Genomic DNA, 16,652 nt, shown 5'->3' on the forward strand with positions numbered 1-16,652 from the left:
GGGACGGACTGTACTCCCCTTCTTCCATGGCATTATTTATGGGCACAGCGAGCAGTCCAGCTTGGCGCAGTTGTTAGGTTGGTGGGGGCTTCATTGTTTTTACCACTAAACACCTGGCAATATATCTTTTTGGTGCCACTGAAACGCGAGTTAATCTATGGACTGGCCCTTTTTATTCCGCTTTATCTTGCTGAAAGGCCATGAAAGATTGAGCTTTTCTTATGCAAAATGGAGCGAAGGGAAAAAATGGTCGCGCTGTTCAATGGCCTTTCCAACGACCTTTCTTAAATCAATAGTTCCTAAAGTTCTTACATTCTTGTAATCCAATAATGTAGCGACCATATCTAGTAATTGCCCCTTTGAATTAAAGAAAAAACCTAGAGCTAAAGTCTAAGGATAATATACGCCCAGGTTGCGCAGTTCCATTGGCACGCAGGAAATTTAAATCAACAATTAATTAAGGAGCAAATTGAAATTCATGACTGTCGCTAATCAGGCCCGCATTTACATGAAACCAATAGCTGCAGAACGGTGGAAAAAAACTATTAAAGGGCAAAGGCGAAAAAAAAACCGGCAAAATTATGTCAGCAATTAGGCAAACTATGACACTCGAAAGAGGAACTGACACTCTGCGAGGGAGTAGGGCGGAAAATCGAGGAGCGAAGTGGATTTGAAGGCAGACGGTAGATGGCGAACGTGGACATCATTAAAAACTCATTTACATGCAGGCTGGGCTCTGTCGCAGGACATTTGGCCGGGACGGGAAAGGACGAATCCGGCTAACTCGGTGACTCGCTGACACGCTGACTGGGCCCAGGACGAGGACGAGGCTGACTGGGCTGACTGGGCTGACTGACTGGGGCAGTTTGTTAATTTTAGATTTGAGACACGTCTCCAACTCAATTTTATCGCATGTTACGCCTTGCTGCCTTTCGCTGTACGCCCAATGTCAACGGACTGCGGACAACGGAGCGACAATTTTCCAGCGATTTCCCCTTCCCGCGTCGTGAATTTTGATTCCAAGTGTCGCTATTTTCATCCAAAGACTGGCCCAATTAGGGGGCAAGGTATAATTTATGCGCCTCAAGAACCTCCCTACAAATTGGCCATTGTTGCCACTGCCATTGATAGCACCACATTCCATTGCAGCTAGCCAAGTGGTATGCCTCACACGGCATAGCTCAGCGCAATACAAAGTTGAACAATGGCATCATACGCAAAGTTTTAATATGATTTTTGCATAATATTTTCTCAGCCGAGCAAAGTTTGTGGAGGACTAGGCCGGCCACCTAGCCACCTGACTGACCGCACGCATGGGAATTTCGACAGGTGCTGCGCAGCAAACTCATAAAGCTAATTAAGAAATGTGCCAAAGTTGCTCTGCAAAGTTGTGTGCGGCTTACTTTGGGCCAGCTCTCTCTCTGGAAATTAGGTAAATTTATTAAAAGCCGACAAACAAAGTTTGAGTGCACGGCCAAGTGGTACGTTTTAATTCAATCAAGTATTTTGACTTGCAAATAGTCGTTCTTCTGCGCAAATTACGACCATTGGAGTTACAAATGTCTATATATTTCTCATTGGGAAAAGCAGCCTATTAGAGTCATATCTGGAACATAAGTTGCTGGGTGTATAAACGTAACTACCCTCTGAAAAGAGTGCGCACATCCAGAAGTCTAATAGTTCCAAGTACAAGATGTTGAGTGAGTTGTAAAGTCTACAACAAAGCCCGAGATGGCATAAACACTTCGCAAGCAACAATTTTGCATATTTACTTATGCAGTATGACTATCTAGCCCAGCCCAACTAAGCTGAACTTCTTTTCGAGCTTTTATTTAATCAGGCATAGTTCAAAAGTTGTGAGCAAAAACTTTTGGCTCTGCAATTGTTTTCCTCAAATGCCTTTGACATTTTGCTCGGCTCTGTCCTTTCGGCATCTACGACATGAGATGCGAATATTTGTCGCAATCAAATAAAAACTTTGCAGGATTATAAAAATGTAAAGAAACGGCAGTATTCCCAGAGGAAATTGTAGGCAAATGGTACGAGAAGCGCAATAAGCCTGCCTACATAGCTGCCAAGCCACTTTGGGTTTGAAAAATCTAATAACTGGTAAATCACCTTGCAAAATGTTCATTTCACAGCGCTATAAACACGCATCGAGCCTCGTCCTTGGGTCCTTGGGTTCTTGGGCGGACTACCGACCCCTTGTCGACTTAAACACTTACAACGACTTAACCACCTTTTGTTATTTTCCCTGCGTAGCCCTGTCTGTCACTTTAATCTGCCTGCCACACGCAGAAGAGCCACGGCAAGGAGGCGAAATCCCACGAAGGACACTCACATGAGTGAAGTTTGCATGCCTGGCGAGGCTTGCAAAGTTATTAACACGCGGCTCCGACTTAAATAAGTCATATTCCAGCCGCCTTTCGAGCTCAGCTCACTGCCTCACTGCCTCCTTGACTGACTTCTTGTCTGGCCTGCAAAGGAGTGAGGACATTAATGGGGTTTTCCTATTAATTGCACGACTGGCCTGAAAGTGAAAGCTCTGAGCTGGAAAAGTTGGCTACAGACTGCTCCATCGTCTGTGGCCAATGTGGTTTATTTAAATTTAGGGCAATAATCGTGCTAAACTTGTTATTGTGATTCTTACGAATCTTGTGGCAACGCAATGAAACCTGAGCAAACGAAGCAACTCTTAAATTTATGTCAATAACTTACACAGCTTGACATTTAATTTGTTTAGATGAGAGACAGGTATCTGGTAGTCGAGCCCATACCCATACACGCCATGTAATCAGTGCGATTGTACAATCTTTCCATTAACGTTCCCAGAAAGTTTCCTGCAAAATTATGCGTTTCAAGTAAATGTACCTTGGGGAAGCGATTTCGATTTCTATCAATGATTTTGTGAAAGTTTCGTGAAATACATCTACCGCTAATGGAAATTCGTGTTTCGAGGACCGCCATCTGCGCCGCCTGTCGATAAAGGCAAATCCTGTTGCAAATGTCGCTGCAGTCGTGCGACTAGTTTGTAAATTATAAAATAATGCCAGTTGCATTCGCAACGACGTCTGCTGCTTCTGTTGGTTCTACTGACGCCGTTTTTCCACTTTTCCGCCTTTGTTTTTGAATGTGGTCATAGGCTGGGGGGGCGTGGAGGTTGGGCACGGCAATTTTTATGCTAAAGTGGCACATTTTTGGCTTGGCTTTTAAACATCGCGACTAGAAATCGTACCTGTGCACCAGGGACAGTGGCCACGAATACTACTTGGGGGCTTATAATCCCAAATAGTTTTTGGCTTATATATATTGCCTGTTGTGTGTGGTTAGTGAGGTTGAAACCTAACTAACATAGGGCGTCTTGAGACCCCCTTTGATCCACCAAGATCCGCCCCTGGAACCGAGCAGCCGATGTGATGGAGCAGTGAGGCAATGAGGCAGTGTGGCATGTCTGCCTCGGCAGCGTACTCAACTGTCGGCACTGTCAAATAACTGACATTACCCCGCCGCCACAACTGCACAACAGCACAACAGCACAACTGCACCACCGGTGAGCCACTGCACCACCGCAGACGGAGGACGCCGTGTTGTCGTCATCGCTCCAGAGCCGCGCACTTTCGTGACTGTGAACAATAAAAATTTCGATTAGAATGTAAGAGCAACAACCGTTTGCGGCAACTTCAGCTGCTGCTGCAATCAAGTTGTGCGAGGCTCGATCGGCACTCCGTGGACCGGGTTTCGAGGGTGGAGTTGAGTGGGGAGTGGGTTGAGCTGAGCCACAGACGTAGAATTATAATAGGAAAAAATAGCTAAATTGCATATTAATAGAAATTGAAACCTAAATGTTATGCAGCGCAAAGCGTGCGGTAGACAACATTTGAGGGCCAACCATTTCATTACATTTTCCGGCCCTGAGAAAGGTGGCAGCAGTCGAAAGGGTTGTGCTGGAATATTTAGGACATACCCCTGCAATCTAGGGTATGACGTATTCATTCGAAATATATTTACGAATGTTTGTTTGCTAGCAATCGAAAAGGTTAAGAGAATATTCATCTCACTTGAGTCTTATGTCAAGTAACGAAAAAAGTTTATTGTTCGCTATTCCAACACACAGGCTTAAACACTTTTCATAGGCTTCAGAGTTTATCGGTTTTGAAGACAGCTAAGTGTTCCATAAATCGTCTCTGACGACGTATTGAAGTTGAATATTGGCTACACAAGAAGGTAGGTGCACCTGCCCCATAAACATGGCTATGTTGAACTCACACGAGAAACCCTAGAAACCAAGAGCACTGCAAAATGGCGTTTCTGTGCAGAGTCGACAGTCAGGGAACCCTTGTTGACCGCGAAGTATTCAGCCCATCTCAGCAGGATTCAGCAGGCTCAGCCAGAGAGGATGAGCCAGTTGTGCTACTGCCGCGGAGAAAGGGTTCCAGGACCTACATCAAGACCTGCGACAAGGACAGCCTAGTGCGCTCTATGGGAAGCCCCAGCACAGTGCGCTACGTGGGCAGCTCCGGGTCGTCCAGTGAAGTCAACTCATTGGACGAGACGGAGACCTCCACTCTGCGCTGCTGCTCGGATTTGTCCCTGTCCCTGGGCACCCTCAAGTCGAACCAGACAATCGAGGGGCCCCGCACTGGTGAACTGGGAGAGGATATCGAGCTGCAGACGGAGTCGGAGACGGTCTGCCTGCATCTGGGCAGTCCAGGCAGTAGCATCAGCAGTGACCGCAGTAGTTCCAGTGGCAGATCCTACACCTCTTCCCGTAGTGGCAACTCAGCCGACAAGGACTCCACGACCTCGATGTGCAGCTGGGAGGAGGCCATGTCCCGGGACGACAGCATGCTGTCCCCGCTCGAGGAGCCGCTGAACCACATCCTGCCCTCGCTGCGCCTGGGATCGGGCGTAGGATCGCCGCCCCTCACCTACACCCGCCGCATCGAGCCGCTCCACATCCAGCGGGCCGCCGGCATGGCCTACGAGAACTGGCTGTCCGGCAAGCAGCGCCAGTGTCAGAACAAGCTGCAGGCGGAGCAAGCCGAGCGGGAGGCGCAGCGGCAGCGCACGGAGCTGAGGCAGCGGCTCGCCAAGGAGAAGTACGAGCAGTGGTGTCGGCAGAAGGCGCAGCAGACCGCCACTACCTCCAAGCCCGCCAAACCAGCCCAAGCTACTCAACTTCCGCCGCAGAAGAATACCGCCTCCGTGCAGCACCACCTGCAGGAGTGGGAGATGCAGAAGATGAGGCTCCTCGAACAGCGACGTCTGGAGGAGCGCAACGCCGAGCGGCGGCGTCAGGCGGAGAAGGCCGCTCGCCGGACGCAGGCGGAGGAGGCCTTCAGTCGGTGGATGAGCAATGTGGCCCAGCGGCCCAAGCCGGTGCCCTCCAGCCAGGGAATGAAGTCGCTGCGCGGCACCGTATCCGACATCTTCATAAACCCCAAGCAGTGGGTGGATTAGGCAGACAGATTTCAGTTGGTGGTGGAGGTGTCGGAAAAGTGAATGGCCTGGATAGGCTGCCTAATAGGTGAGAGTTAGCTCGCCCTGTGAAACCGAAAGTTTTAACAAGTGTAACCATATTTACCCATTTAACACTATTAAATACCCTCAATGAAATCCCTAACGATTTTGCATAATATTGCGTAGGCCGTTGTGGTTTTGATACATGATTCTGCAGCAAAGTTTGCTGCAAGAATATTATTTACAGTATACTATACCCCCCTCAGTGGTTGATAACCACCTCCTCATTAGTGGGGAATCGAAGCATCGATATGCTCAAAGGTATTTAGTTTGCTCCTGGCAGTCGGTAGTCCATCAATGAGCTGCATTAAGCTTACCCCACAAAGGAGAAGTTGCATGCTCCCAGTAATACTATAGCCTATCTTCATCATTAACAAATTTTAGGCAACATTATGTCTGCATTCAGCCGCAAGGTGTCAAAATGTAGACTTTCGTGTTTTTGAATGTTTCACAATGTTTCACAATTTTGGAAATTTGAAGTATATGCAAGTGGTAAGGATATAGTTACCTCGACTGTTAGATATCCATTTCTCGCATCGGGCTTGCTTAATACAGGGTCCTGACTGAATAATATGTAATTGAAATATGAGTAACATTTTACCCAAAAGTGCAATGATTTGTTCCCGCTTCCAAAAAAATCTGTGATTTATTTCGGATGGAAATCTATAATCAACAAATGCAATTATTAAGCTGAATGTATATGCACAACAATGTGAGCAGATGAGCCAATTTTTGTCTCAATTGCAAACGAATATATTTAGTGTTTTTTTGCTCCTATTCCAAATATTAGTATAATGGAAATGCCGGTAACAAAGCATTCATTATGCCAAATTATTTCGATTCCCAATCGAATTTCTCGACTTTTGGCAAACACAAAATGAATAATGGCTGCAAGTGCAGCAATAATACCATGCAAGAAAACAAAACCCCAGGCCTCAATTAATTTTTTCGCACAAAACACGCGAATAATCAAAAATTAGATAGCACCTGCTGACCAACTGCTGCTCCTGCTGCTCCTGCTGATCCTGCTCCTGCTGCTGCATTTGTTTTTAATGCAGCTGCATCGAAAAACAATAGCCAGAAAGCTGTTATTCCATGATTGCGGTGAGTTTTTGGCCGGATTTGCTTAGGCCTCGCTGGTCGTCGTTACGCAGTTGGCAGTCGTGAAACAATAATGTCCGCAAATTGACGCCACAAGCTGTTGGTTCAATGAGAGCGCCCACTGGCACGCACAGATGCACGGATGCACATGCCACTGCGTCTGTGGCACATCCCCACAGTGCCGCCATATTGAATTCGAAACCGTGCAGGCTGCTCGCCACTTCAGCTACCCCGGTTTCCCGGCTCCTTCGGTTCCCCGGCTTGCGGGTTTCCCCGGGCTTTCAATGTACCTTTCAATGTATCCCACCTTTGCCCACTTCCGCCCACCGTAGCTTTAGAGCTCCGCTCTGGGCCCCGGACTCTTTGGCGCTCCTCCGTGTTTTGGTGCGGTTTTTATTTGCCAGCTTGTTTTCTGCTGGTTAGCCGGTTGAATTTCCCGAATTTTCCGGCTCCCAGGCAGGTTCTACTACGACGTCATCGTCGCGCGTGTTGCCCTCGAAAAACAAGCAAACATATTGGCTCCCTTTGGATCCAAAGCTCCTGGTCCTGGTCCTGCTCCTCCTCCTCCTGGTCCTGCTCCTGCTCCTGCTGCTCCACCTTCGACATCCCGCACAATAATTATCGTTACGGGAGCTACGCAACACGTTGTCTAAACGCATTGTTTGCGAATTGTTGGACAGAAAATCTGGTGAATAAATTAGTCACTCTTCTAAATTCAAGTAATTATTCAAGTAATTATTACAAATCGAAATAAAAATCTGACTCTAAATGATTTAAAATAATTAACACTTATAAAATAATAAAGGCTAAATAAATGCACAATGAGTGTTTTTTCACACACATTTGCGCACTGAATAAAGAAAATTTCTCTTGGTTGAAAGGGATTTTTTTGCTATTCGAAATATCCTCGTTTCAGTTGCCACAAATGGTGTGGTGAGAAAGTCAGAAGTTTATGTTACTCGTAGGCATGATGTGCCTATATTTATATTATTAATAATTTGAAGAGTTAGGTTTCAAGCTATTACTCGTAAGACAGTAATCTATTGTGAATGTTCTTAAACTTAAATGTATCAATAGAACAAAAGATTGGTAAATGTACGAAGCTCAATAATTTGTTAAGCTTGTAATTTGTAAAAAAATCCGATTTCGTAAGTTCGTTTGCCCAGTTTAAGCCTGTGTAACTGAAAGTGCATGACTCACACCAAAGGAGGCAAGATCTTCGATTTTCCCACCGCACACATATTTAGCATTCACATTGCGTTGCAGCTCGCTATTATGCTCACCTGTATTATTAGCTTCCATGTAATACTCGCAAAGTGCATGCTTTTGACTTTGCCGCATACGTTTCAAAGTCATTAGGCGATGCTAACCCAACTCTGACCCCTGACCCCGGATTCCATACTGCTTACTACGGACTCCGGACGCCGGAACGAACCGTGGTCATTATGCGGCTGGTTATTTTCCAGGTTCCGTGGCTCAAGTGCCTATTTGAGATCGAGCAGGGGCCGCGACCCCCAACTAACTGTTCGAGTTTCAGTTTGCTTTCCGCTTTTTTTGCCACTGCTAGCATTTCAAAAGAAGCACTTAAAAATCGACACGGTATGCAGTTATTTGTTATTTACTGTTGGCGAAAATTGCTTACTTGGAGTCGTTGGAGCCATCGGAGCCATTGGAGCCGTCGAAGTCATCGGCCAACAAAATTCTGTTGGCCCAGAGAGCTGCGTTATATCTACGCTTTTCAATCAGCCTAATGACAGAGACGGTCGAAATTTGCTTTTTAATTAAAAGAAAATACCATTCAACATTGTCGAAGAGCAGACACTCGAAAAACTCAACTACTTGCCTCACAGAAACTTGGGCCAAAGGAAAGCCCAACTCAGATAAACAGAGTAGCCGAGTAACCGAGCCATAACAACAATGGTAAACAAGTTCGCCACTTCATTTTGAATGGTCCGGCGACGTTGTGATAGCTACTTAGTGCCCATATTAAAATCCGACCACAAAGCCAATGCAATGGCAACTTTCTGTTCAAACAGATAAACATCATGGGTAGCCAGCATCAAGAACATAAATAAAAACGACACTGCAATTTCACCAAAATGCAACTTAATCAGCATTTGTGAACGAAACTCCAAACTATTGCTGCCCTACACGAAACTGAATTAGTAAACGGGTATGTATACAATTGGGTCAGGTTTAGATGACAATCGTTTTGCTGCCTCAGACTACCTTAAGCTGGCTAAGGGGTATCTGATAGTCGAGACACACGACTGCTATTAAGCAAAGTCGAATTTAAGTTTTGTAAAGAGTCTTACGATTTCGTGTACACAATTTACTTTTTCCCGCTTCGTATTGCCACCCGTTAGAAGCTAATAATTTCATATTTTTATGCTGGAGCATTTATTTGCTTAACTGTCTGGTTGTTTGGCTGTTGCTTCGTAATCTGTTGGTTTGTAATCTGCCAAATGTGCCAGCCGAATGCTGCTCCTGGTCTCCTCGCCACTCGAGCTAATGACACTTTATGTGGCCGAGGCTGAAGTGGCTGGGAACTGCGGGAGGTCCTTCAGCACTGCTCCTCCAGTCTGCCACCGGCTTGGTAGTCATCCAAGTTGCAGAGAGCTAGCATTTGCTAGCCAGCAACCTGCTGCCTCAGTTTGGTCTCTGGATAATGTGCTTTATGCCTCTTGTCTGTGGTAAGTTTTCAAACCAAAGGCGTAATCCCCGAGAGCGCTTGGCTTTGATGAGGCCCTCGAGAGTTAGTTTTTCCGGGTATATGGGTGTGGTGTGCTGGGGTGTGTGTGGTGTGTGTGGTGTGGTGGTGCACTTCGTTTACATGCCCATATTGATGAACTCGTGACCGAACTGGGGGAATATTTCTATCGAGTGGTGCTGCTTAAAGCCCACTTTGCCCATTTGCCAGCAATGGCTGCATTAAAGTTGTACCTTGCAGGCCATTAGGCCTATCATTTGCATCTGGCTATCTCCATTGAAGTGGGTGAGGCGTGTCCGGGCTTTACAATTTTAAACACTTCCGCCGCACAATGCAAGTGGAAAATAAATAAAGTGGAAACAAAAAATCTTTACTCAACCACTGTTGTCCGCACATGAAACTTTCCCATTCGGTTGTCTGTCTGGGCAATAAACAGAAAAATTTACGCGCTGCTAACATGCAACTTGTGGCTTGATCCTTGAGTCAAGGTTTTCCGATGGTCTTCCTGGCGAGGGGTCAACGAGGGGTTAATGCAATTTCGCCATGCAGCTTGCATAAAACTTGCAGCTGGAATTTTCCCCCGAGCAATTTCATATTAGAGTTCCACTCGAGCAACTTTGTAATTGAAATCAAAGTGTGTAAAGTGAGCTCGAAATCAAACCGAAAGCAAAACACACATGAACACTTCCAAAACGAACCATTCCATCAGCTTCGCCTTCGCAATTGAATTGTGGGACAAAGGACATGCCGGCATTCAGAAAACTTGGTCATTTATTTTGATTAAAGTTGCCTAACAATTAAACCATCTGTAAGTGAAAACAGTTTTCCAGAATTGCCACCAAGTGTTTGCCAATTGTTTGAAGTCAGCACGACTTGGATAACTTTTCACTTGATTGCGTTTCTTATTCATGAAAACAAAAGGAAGCGATTGCTGAAAGCGATGGGAGGCTCCATTCAAAAGGAACTTTTATATTTACCGCGAACTAAAATGTTCGGTGTAGCCAATTGTTTTGTTTATATCATTCTTTATGAGAACTTTGTGCTGATTACGTAATTAATACTTAAAATCCAATCGCAATATGTCATGCCTTCTTGTCATTGAATTTAGGGCATTAATTAGTTTCGTATTCATTACAAAATCTATAATTAATATGAAAATAATTTGGGCAACAGCATGCAAAATTCATGGAAATCATCTTAATAGTAAATCTCAAATCAATTTGCCAAATCCCCAGCGCACGCACACAGCTGCAGCATACGCACACACACATACGCACACACACACACCCACAAGCACACGCACCCACACACGTGCAATCGAGCAACAATAATCACAGGAATTTATCTAAAGTAGGCAGCAGGCAGGAATCAGGACGACGTCATCGGGCCAAAGTCGACGGCATTTACATAAACTTCGTGGACACTCAGGCCATCCTGCATGCAACTGCAGCTGCAGCTGCAACTGCGTCGTAGGAGATTCATCCTGCAGATAGGCAGGATCTGCAATTGAGGACATTTATCATGCCCCTGACGGCCGACGACGATGACGGGCGGCCTAAGCAACTTGGTTAATTATAATGGGTGCGCTTTTGGGGGGAGTGCAGTGATTATGGCTCAATGTAAGCAGGAGTAGGGGTATAGGAAGGGGGAGGGGGAGCTCTGCGTAGGACGCTGGCAAATTGCAATTCCAAGAGAGACGACGACCGGAAGGAAGTGTAAAATTCAAATATGACAAATGACATGAACTTAAGCGGCTCCTGGATGAGGCAGAGTCAGAGTCAGAGGTAAGGGGAATGATTGCGGGGATATGGCTTACTCAAAGCGCAAACTACGTAAGATTTATTGTGTGCCGGGATATGGAAATTATTAATATCGTAATGTCTTGCCATGATTTTGAGCAGAGCGGACCACCAGGAGTCTTAATTAGCAATTTCGTAATTTGTCATTTTGCATGCTGGTCAGGCGCAAAACGCAAATATTTTGATGACCCTACGACCCAATGGAATTGTGGGTAAATTGAAAATAAAGTTTTGGCTTGGGCAAGCAGGCGACAAAAGAAGATTGCCCTGATTAATATTTGATTGAAAGACGAACCATTGCATAATTTAAGTCGCCAGATTGGCTTGTGTAAGCTTTTAGACCGATTATGGTTAAATTATCATTAACAATGCTGAAAACTTTATTAAATCTAATATGTAACATTTAAGTTGAACATATCCGAGCATTTCACATTTTAGGAATAATTATAAATATTCTATTTGGAAACCCCGCACACTAAAGTATCCCGAGTTCCAGCAACAGTCGAAGAGCTTTAATTGTCGGCCAGGTCAACAGTTTCGATTCGATGCAAACCCTTCATCAATGCCTCAAGATGCTTCCAATCAAATACCAGTACTCGAACCGACCACAAGCTCTGACAATTGAGATTCCAAATGGCAATGGTGTTGGACTGGGGGGCATCCAGACCCCCCATGACAATCAAGACAAGGGCAGCGATTCAAGTTGCTTTGAGCATGTTGTGGTTCCACACACAAGCCATCCTGCCGCATCGACCTCCAGGAGCAGCGATTGTAATCCCAGGCGCGTCCAGGAGCAGGCAGCGCCGTAGCAAGGACAGATTACAGGGCATGGTGCGGAAAAACTGGAGCTGGAAACACGATAACAATAAAAAGTGGCTGGCTGCTGACACAAAAAACAGGAAAACAGGAACGGAACTCGGGACGAGCTCTAAAAACAATTTGACATTTGGCCAGCAAATGCAGGGGGGCCATCAGCCAAAGAGCTCACAGCCAGAGCCGTAAAAAATTAGTGGGTCTGGCTGGAGGAGAGTGCCAGGACTCACGTTATCGGCATACACCATCATCACCCGACCTGACGGACGTTGTCAACACCCAAACAAGGACATCGGCCAGGAGTCAAATGGGCCGGGCCACGGGTTCAAATGCACTCACGCCTATCAACAGTGGAGCACTGTGTCCAGGTGGTGTTCTCAAGGTACTTTTAAAAAAACTCTGAGTTTGTATTTGTTTTATCATTTGTCACTTTGAAATATTATGTGTTCCTCAATATCGGCGTGACGCAGTTAACTTATTCATGTATTATTCATTTACTCACTACTTTTTTTGGGTACTTTACTCGGTACCTGGGTGGCCGAGCAGAGGCGAATAGTACCTCAAACAGCACTGCCTATAAGTTGGTAAGCGAATCAAATTCTGGCAGGGCGACAAAGCTTTGTGGCCATAATAATACGTGACCTGTCTGATTCTGGCTCTGTTCCCGCACCGACTGGTTTCGGTTTCTTAAAGTCAGCGATTTGGTTAAACAAAAAGCTGGCCAAAGTAGTGAAAATCTGAGGCGCTGGTATGTACAAAGTCCGTTTGGGTTGCTTACAAATTGATGTGAATTTTTTCACATGTTCACGTGAAACTAACACACGCAAGCCATTCATCATCATCGGGAGCAGTGGAAGCAGTGGGGGGCATTGCTGAATATTCTATTTTCCAACGGATTTCCACCGCCCCCAAAATACAGGGCTCTCACATTTCGGGCTAAGTATCAAATGGGATAAAAGATACATTCATCTCAAAGAGGGTGTGAGTGTGCATGAGTGTGTGTGAGCTCGTGTGTGAAAATAAGTTTACAAGTTGCAGCCTACGGCTATTTGCCTTGGATAAACTTTTCGGCTGGTGGAAAGGAAATGCAAGCCAGCACAGTGTCTCAAAATGGCTGCAAACTTGGTTTAAAATATTTGGAAAAATCAAAGTCCTCACAAATTTTTATACAGATTCTTGGTCATTAACTTGACCATTTTGGCATTCACAATTTTAGTTGGTAAATTTTTTACAAAAAAAGTAAAACCAAATTTACAGAAAATGTTTATTCAAAGTGAACAAAAAATTGGAAGTTAGTGTAGTAGTAGTCTTATTATAATACCACCAAAATTATAGGGCCCTTTTTTTGTTCGAACTTAGTATATAAATAATAATTTCTCCATTTCATGACATCCCCAAACAGAGTTATATTGGACCAGTGTGCTTTTCTTTTCGCTTGGCAAGTTGGCTCAGACTTATGGCTATCATAATACTAGCATGAATGGCAGCTCACAAATTTGCTGCCTTAAAATATTGTCTAAGTGAAAAACTTTTCGCATATGATTTATATACTCGATAACTTCCCCACTTGGGTCGCAGCAAATTATGAAGATGGCCATCGCATCCTGGCGATTACTAATTTGATCAGTATCTATTGATTGATGGCCAGGTGGTCGTCCGTTCGGCTGAGTCATTGCGGGAAATGGAAGGGGAAATCAGCTTAATAATGGATTCCTTTACATAATGATCAAATTCGCAACCTGTTGGGACCGCAAGAGGGAAGCTCCCAAAAGGTGTACAACATTATTCAGAATGTGTAACTTGATTTAAAGTCATGGCACTCCCACAAAGCTGACAAATTTTATTTCCGCCAAAGTCACGCACCAGGGAACTGAACCACACCGACCCACATTCACAGCAAACATTGGGGCCTGGGAGTGGGGTACTTTGGGGGACACTCGTTTCAGCAACATTTATACGAATTGTCTTTTGCGCGCTTCATTTCGCATAAACAAATCTCGACCGTTATGTATTTATACCGGAAACGTGCAAATATCGCCCCAGGGACTAGGCGAAGTCGAGTTCCCCAACGTTCCATATTGTCAGCATTGTTGTGGCCACCGCCTCCACTGCCACCATTGCCACCTGCGTCGCTCGGATTTTTGTGTTGCTTCGCTTGCCGTCCTTCTCCGTTTTTTTCCTAGGCTTTTTCATCAACTAACTACGTAGAGCTGAAAAAAATTACTTGACGTTTCCGCTGCAGTAAAAACACATGGGCAAAATACAAATAAACAAACATGAATGGCAATGAAGGCAAGCGGTGCTCAATCCGAAGTCTGGATACTTTATACTGTATACTGTCTATCTGTTAAATGCATGTCAAGTTTGGAAAAACCTGTCTTTACTTTATAGATAAGGAATACTTCATTTGGTGGACATTTACCTCGAAGAACTGCTGCAGATAGTGAAACAGAAGCTTACAAATATTTTTTGAATCACTTATTACTGAGGTATTGGACATTAAATTAATCTATTTTCATGAAATTAAGCCCTTAGTAATGTTACAGAGTTCCTCCACTTCTTTATTAGCTCTTTCTACTAAGCTAGTTATAGTTATTACCTTTCTTTCGTGCATTTTCAACGGACTTCATCGGGTTAGGGTGCTCAGTCAGTCGGACTGCCGCTTTTTATAGTCTACTTTTCGGCTTTCCGCGCCTTTGTGGGCCCCGTGTGTGTGTGAGAGAGAGCGATGGGACTCTGAACGGTGGCTTAGTGCGGTTGGTTGGATGGTTGGATGGTTGGCTTGCGGCTTGGGTTGGCTTTTGTGTGCACCTATTGTCAAATTGAATTGTAATAGACACGTTTTTGCAAGAGCCAAGTGTGAGTGCCAGTCGGCCTGCGCCTGTGTGTGTGCGAATTGGTGCGATGTTGGTTTCCGTGACACTTTATATTTACAGCTGCGCCCGCCGCTCTCGACCAGAATTCTGCAGAAGCGGGACGAGGCGTTGGCGGCTATGATGGTGTGTCCGCCCTAGCCGAGACTTAATTTTATACAAACGAAACGTATGCGTCTTCCTTCGAGCGCATAAAAAATATTATTGCATACATTTGGCCGCCCTCGCCCACTTCGTCCTTTCTCGCCGCTGTCCTGGGCTTCGTCCTCGTCCTCGCATTTGCATTTTCTTATTTAAATGTCGACTTCTAAATGACGACAAATTGTTTTGACGTTGTGTCGCTTTTTGATTTTAAAAATGCTAAGAGACAACGGGTTGAAAAGCCCCACATGAGACAGTGTGTGTGTGTGTGTGTGTTGGCATAAGAATGTGTAGCTAGTGGAAAATGCTTTTTGTGCTCCGTTAAAGGCTTAAAAGCAGTCCTGCAATGCCTGCTTGGACAAAGAAAATGCGAGGGAAAATTCTTTGGCCGAAAAAGTTTCAGAAGAAAATCAAATGGAATTTTCTTAAAGAACCACATGCGGATCGTATTGATTTTAAATAAATAGAGCAAGAAAGCTTTTCACTCAAGACGTAATGTTTTATATAAGACAATCTTAGATTTATTAACACTTTTTCAAATATCCTAATTTTTTAAATAAATTATATTATAATTAATATTTGTTTTTTACGTCGTTCCAGTTATGGGAGCTTGACGGTATGTTACATAATTTCAATCGCAGCTTGGAATGCAATTAAGCTCCTAAAAAGAAAGTAACAGGTAAAAATATGCATTTGAATCCGTTAACTATTATCAAAAATAATCTATAATATTTACAAAATTAGATGTTTTAAAATGAGCCTTGCGTTGTTTAAGCTCCCGAAATGCGATTTTAACAAAAATACACTTATAATTGAAAATAAACAAATTATGCATCTTAAGATTGCGCATCCCATGCTGTAAAGTTGGAATTAATTAAGAGTTTCAATTGAGTTAATTTATTGCCTTTCTCCAGCAGGTTATAAAGCAATCAGCGTTGCTCAGAATTTGGCGCCTATGGCTGATTTATGTTTAATTAAATGGCCAAAGTTGTCTTGTACCCATGGTACTTCTTTTGAGTAGCTAAGGCGCTGAGAACTTTTCCACCTGTCGCTCAGGAGAAACAATAAAAACGGATGGCAAGCTGGGAGGGGGGTGGTGGAGAGAGCTGGACAGGCAGGAAATAAATTCAAACTTGTTTAATATGAAAATGGCGTGCAGGTAAAAATGTTGTTGTTACTCGTGCCCCCGTTCGCCACAGGGATTCTTGGCCCTAAGCGATTCGGGCCCTTCAGTCCACACTCCTTCGGTCGCATTTCAGCCTTGCAAGTTTGATTGGAGCCGAGATGAAAATTGACAGACGGGTCGAGCGAGACGAGTCCTATACACTTCGCCGCAAGTGATGATATAATAATTATTCATGGCCAGCCGCACAGTAGTAACTCGCAGCCAATTTAAATGTTAATCAAATTAAGGCGCCCACCCGCTCCAATTAACCGGAAGCCGCCGCCCGTGTACCCGTGCTCCTTCTCATACGGCGTATTTTCGGATTTCGATTTTTTCCCGTTTGCGTGCCAGTACATTTTTTAATAATTTAATCCACTGCAATTGAGCGTCATGGCATGTATTTCAAGCCTAGACAGATTTATCGAAAACACAAACAAAGAGTACACATGCACCGGGCATGAAAGCTAAGAGTGTGGAAAAAAGGAGAGGCAAATATTTTTGCGCAAACATTGATTGGCAATCGCAGTGAA

At 44.5% G+C, this 16,652-nt stretch overlaps 1 protein-coding gene and 1 long non-coding RNA gene across 2 annotated transcripts; one reads left to right on the forward strand and one right to left on the reverse strand.

Moving 5' to 3' along the window:
- Positions 1–4,071: 4,071 nt before the first annotated feature.
- On the forward strand, positions 4,072–5,623 carry LOC6528132. The gene is made up of 2 exons (XM_002089163.3): positions 4,072–4,224; positions 4,281–5,623. Exon 2 carries the CDS (start codon positions 4,300–4,302, stop codon positions 5,458–5,460), a length of 1,161 nt encoding a protein of 386 aa, XP_002089199.1. The 5' UTR covers positions 4,072–4,224; positions 4,281–4,299; the 3' UTR covers positions 5,461–5,623.
- Positions 5,624–11,481: 5,858 nt separating this feature from the next.
- LOC120320729 lies at positions 11,482–12,421 on the reverse strand. The gene is made up of 2 exons (XR_005560260.2): positions 12,174–12,421; positions 11,482–11,978 (listed from the first exon to the last, which is right to left on the reverse strand). It is a non-coding gene; the product is annotated as an uncharacterized LOC120320729 (long non-coding RNA).
- Between the last annotated feature and the right edge of the window lie 4,231 nt (positions 12,422–16,652).

This window comes from Drosophila yakuba, chromosome 2L (assembly GCF_016746365.2).
Source record: "Drosophila yakuba strain Tai18E2 chromosome 2L, Prin_Dyak_Tai18E2_2.1, whole genome shotgun sequence".
NCBI classification, from domain to species: domain Eukaryota; kingdom Metazoa; phylum Arthropoda; class Insecta; order Diptera; family Drosophilidae; genus Drosophila; species Drosophila yakuba.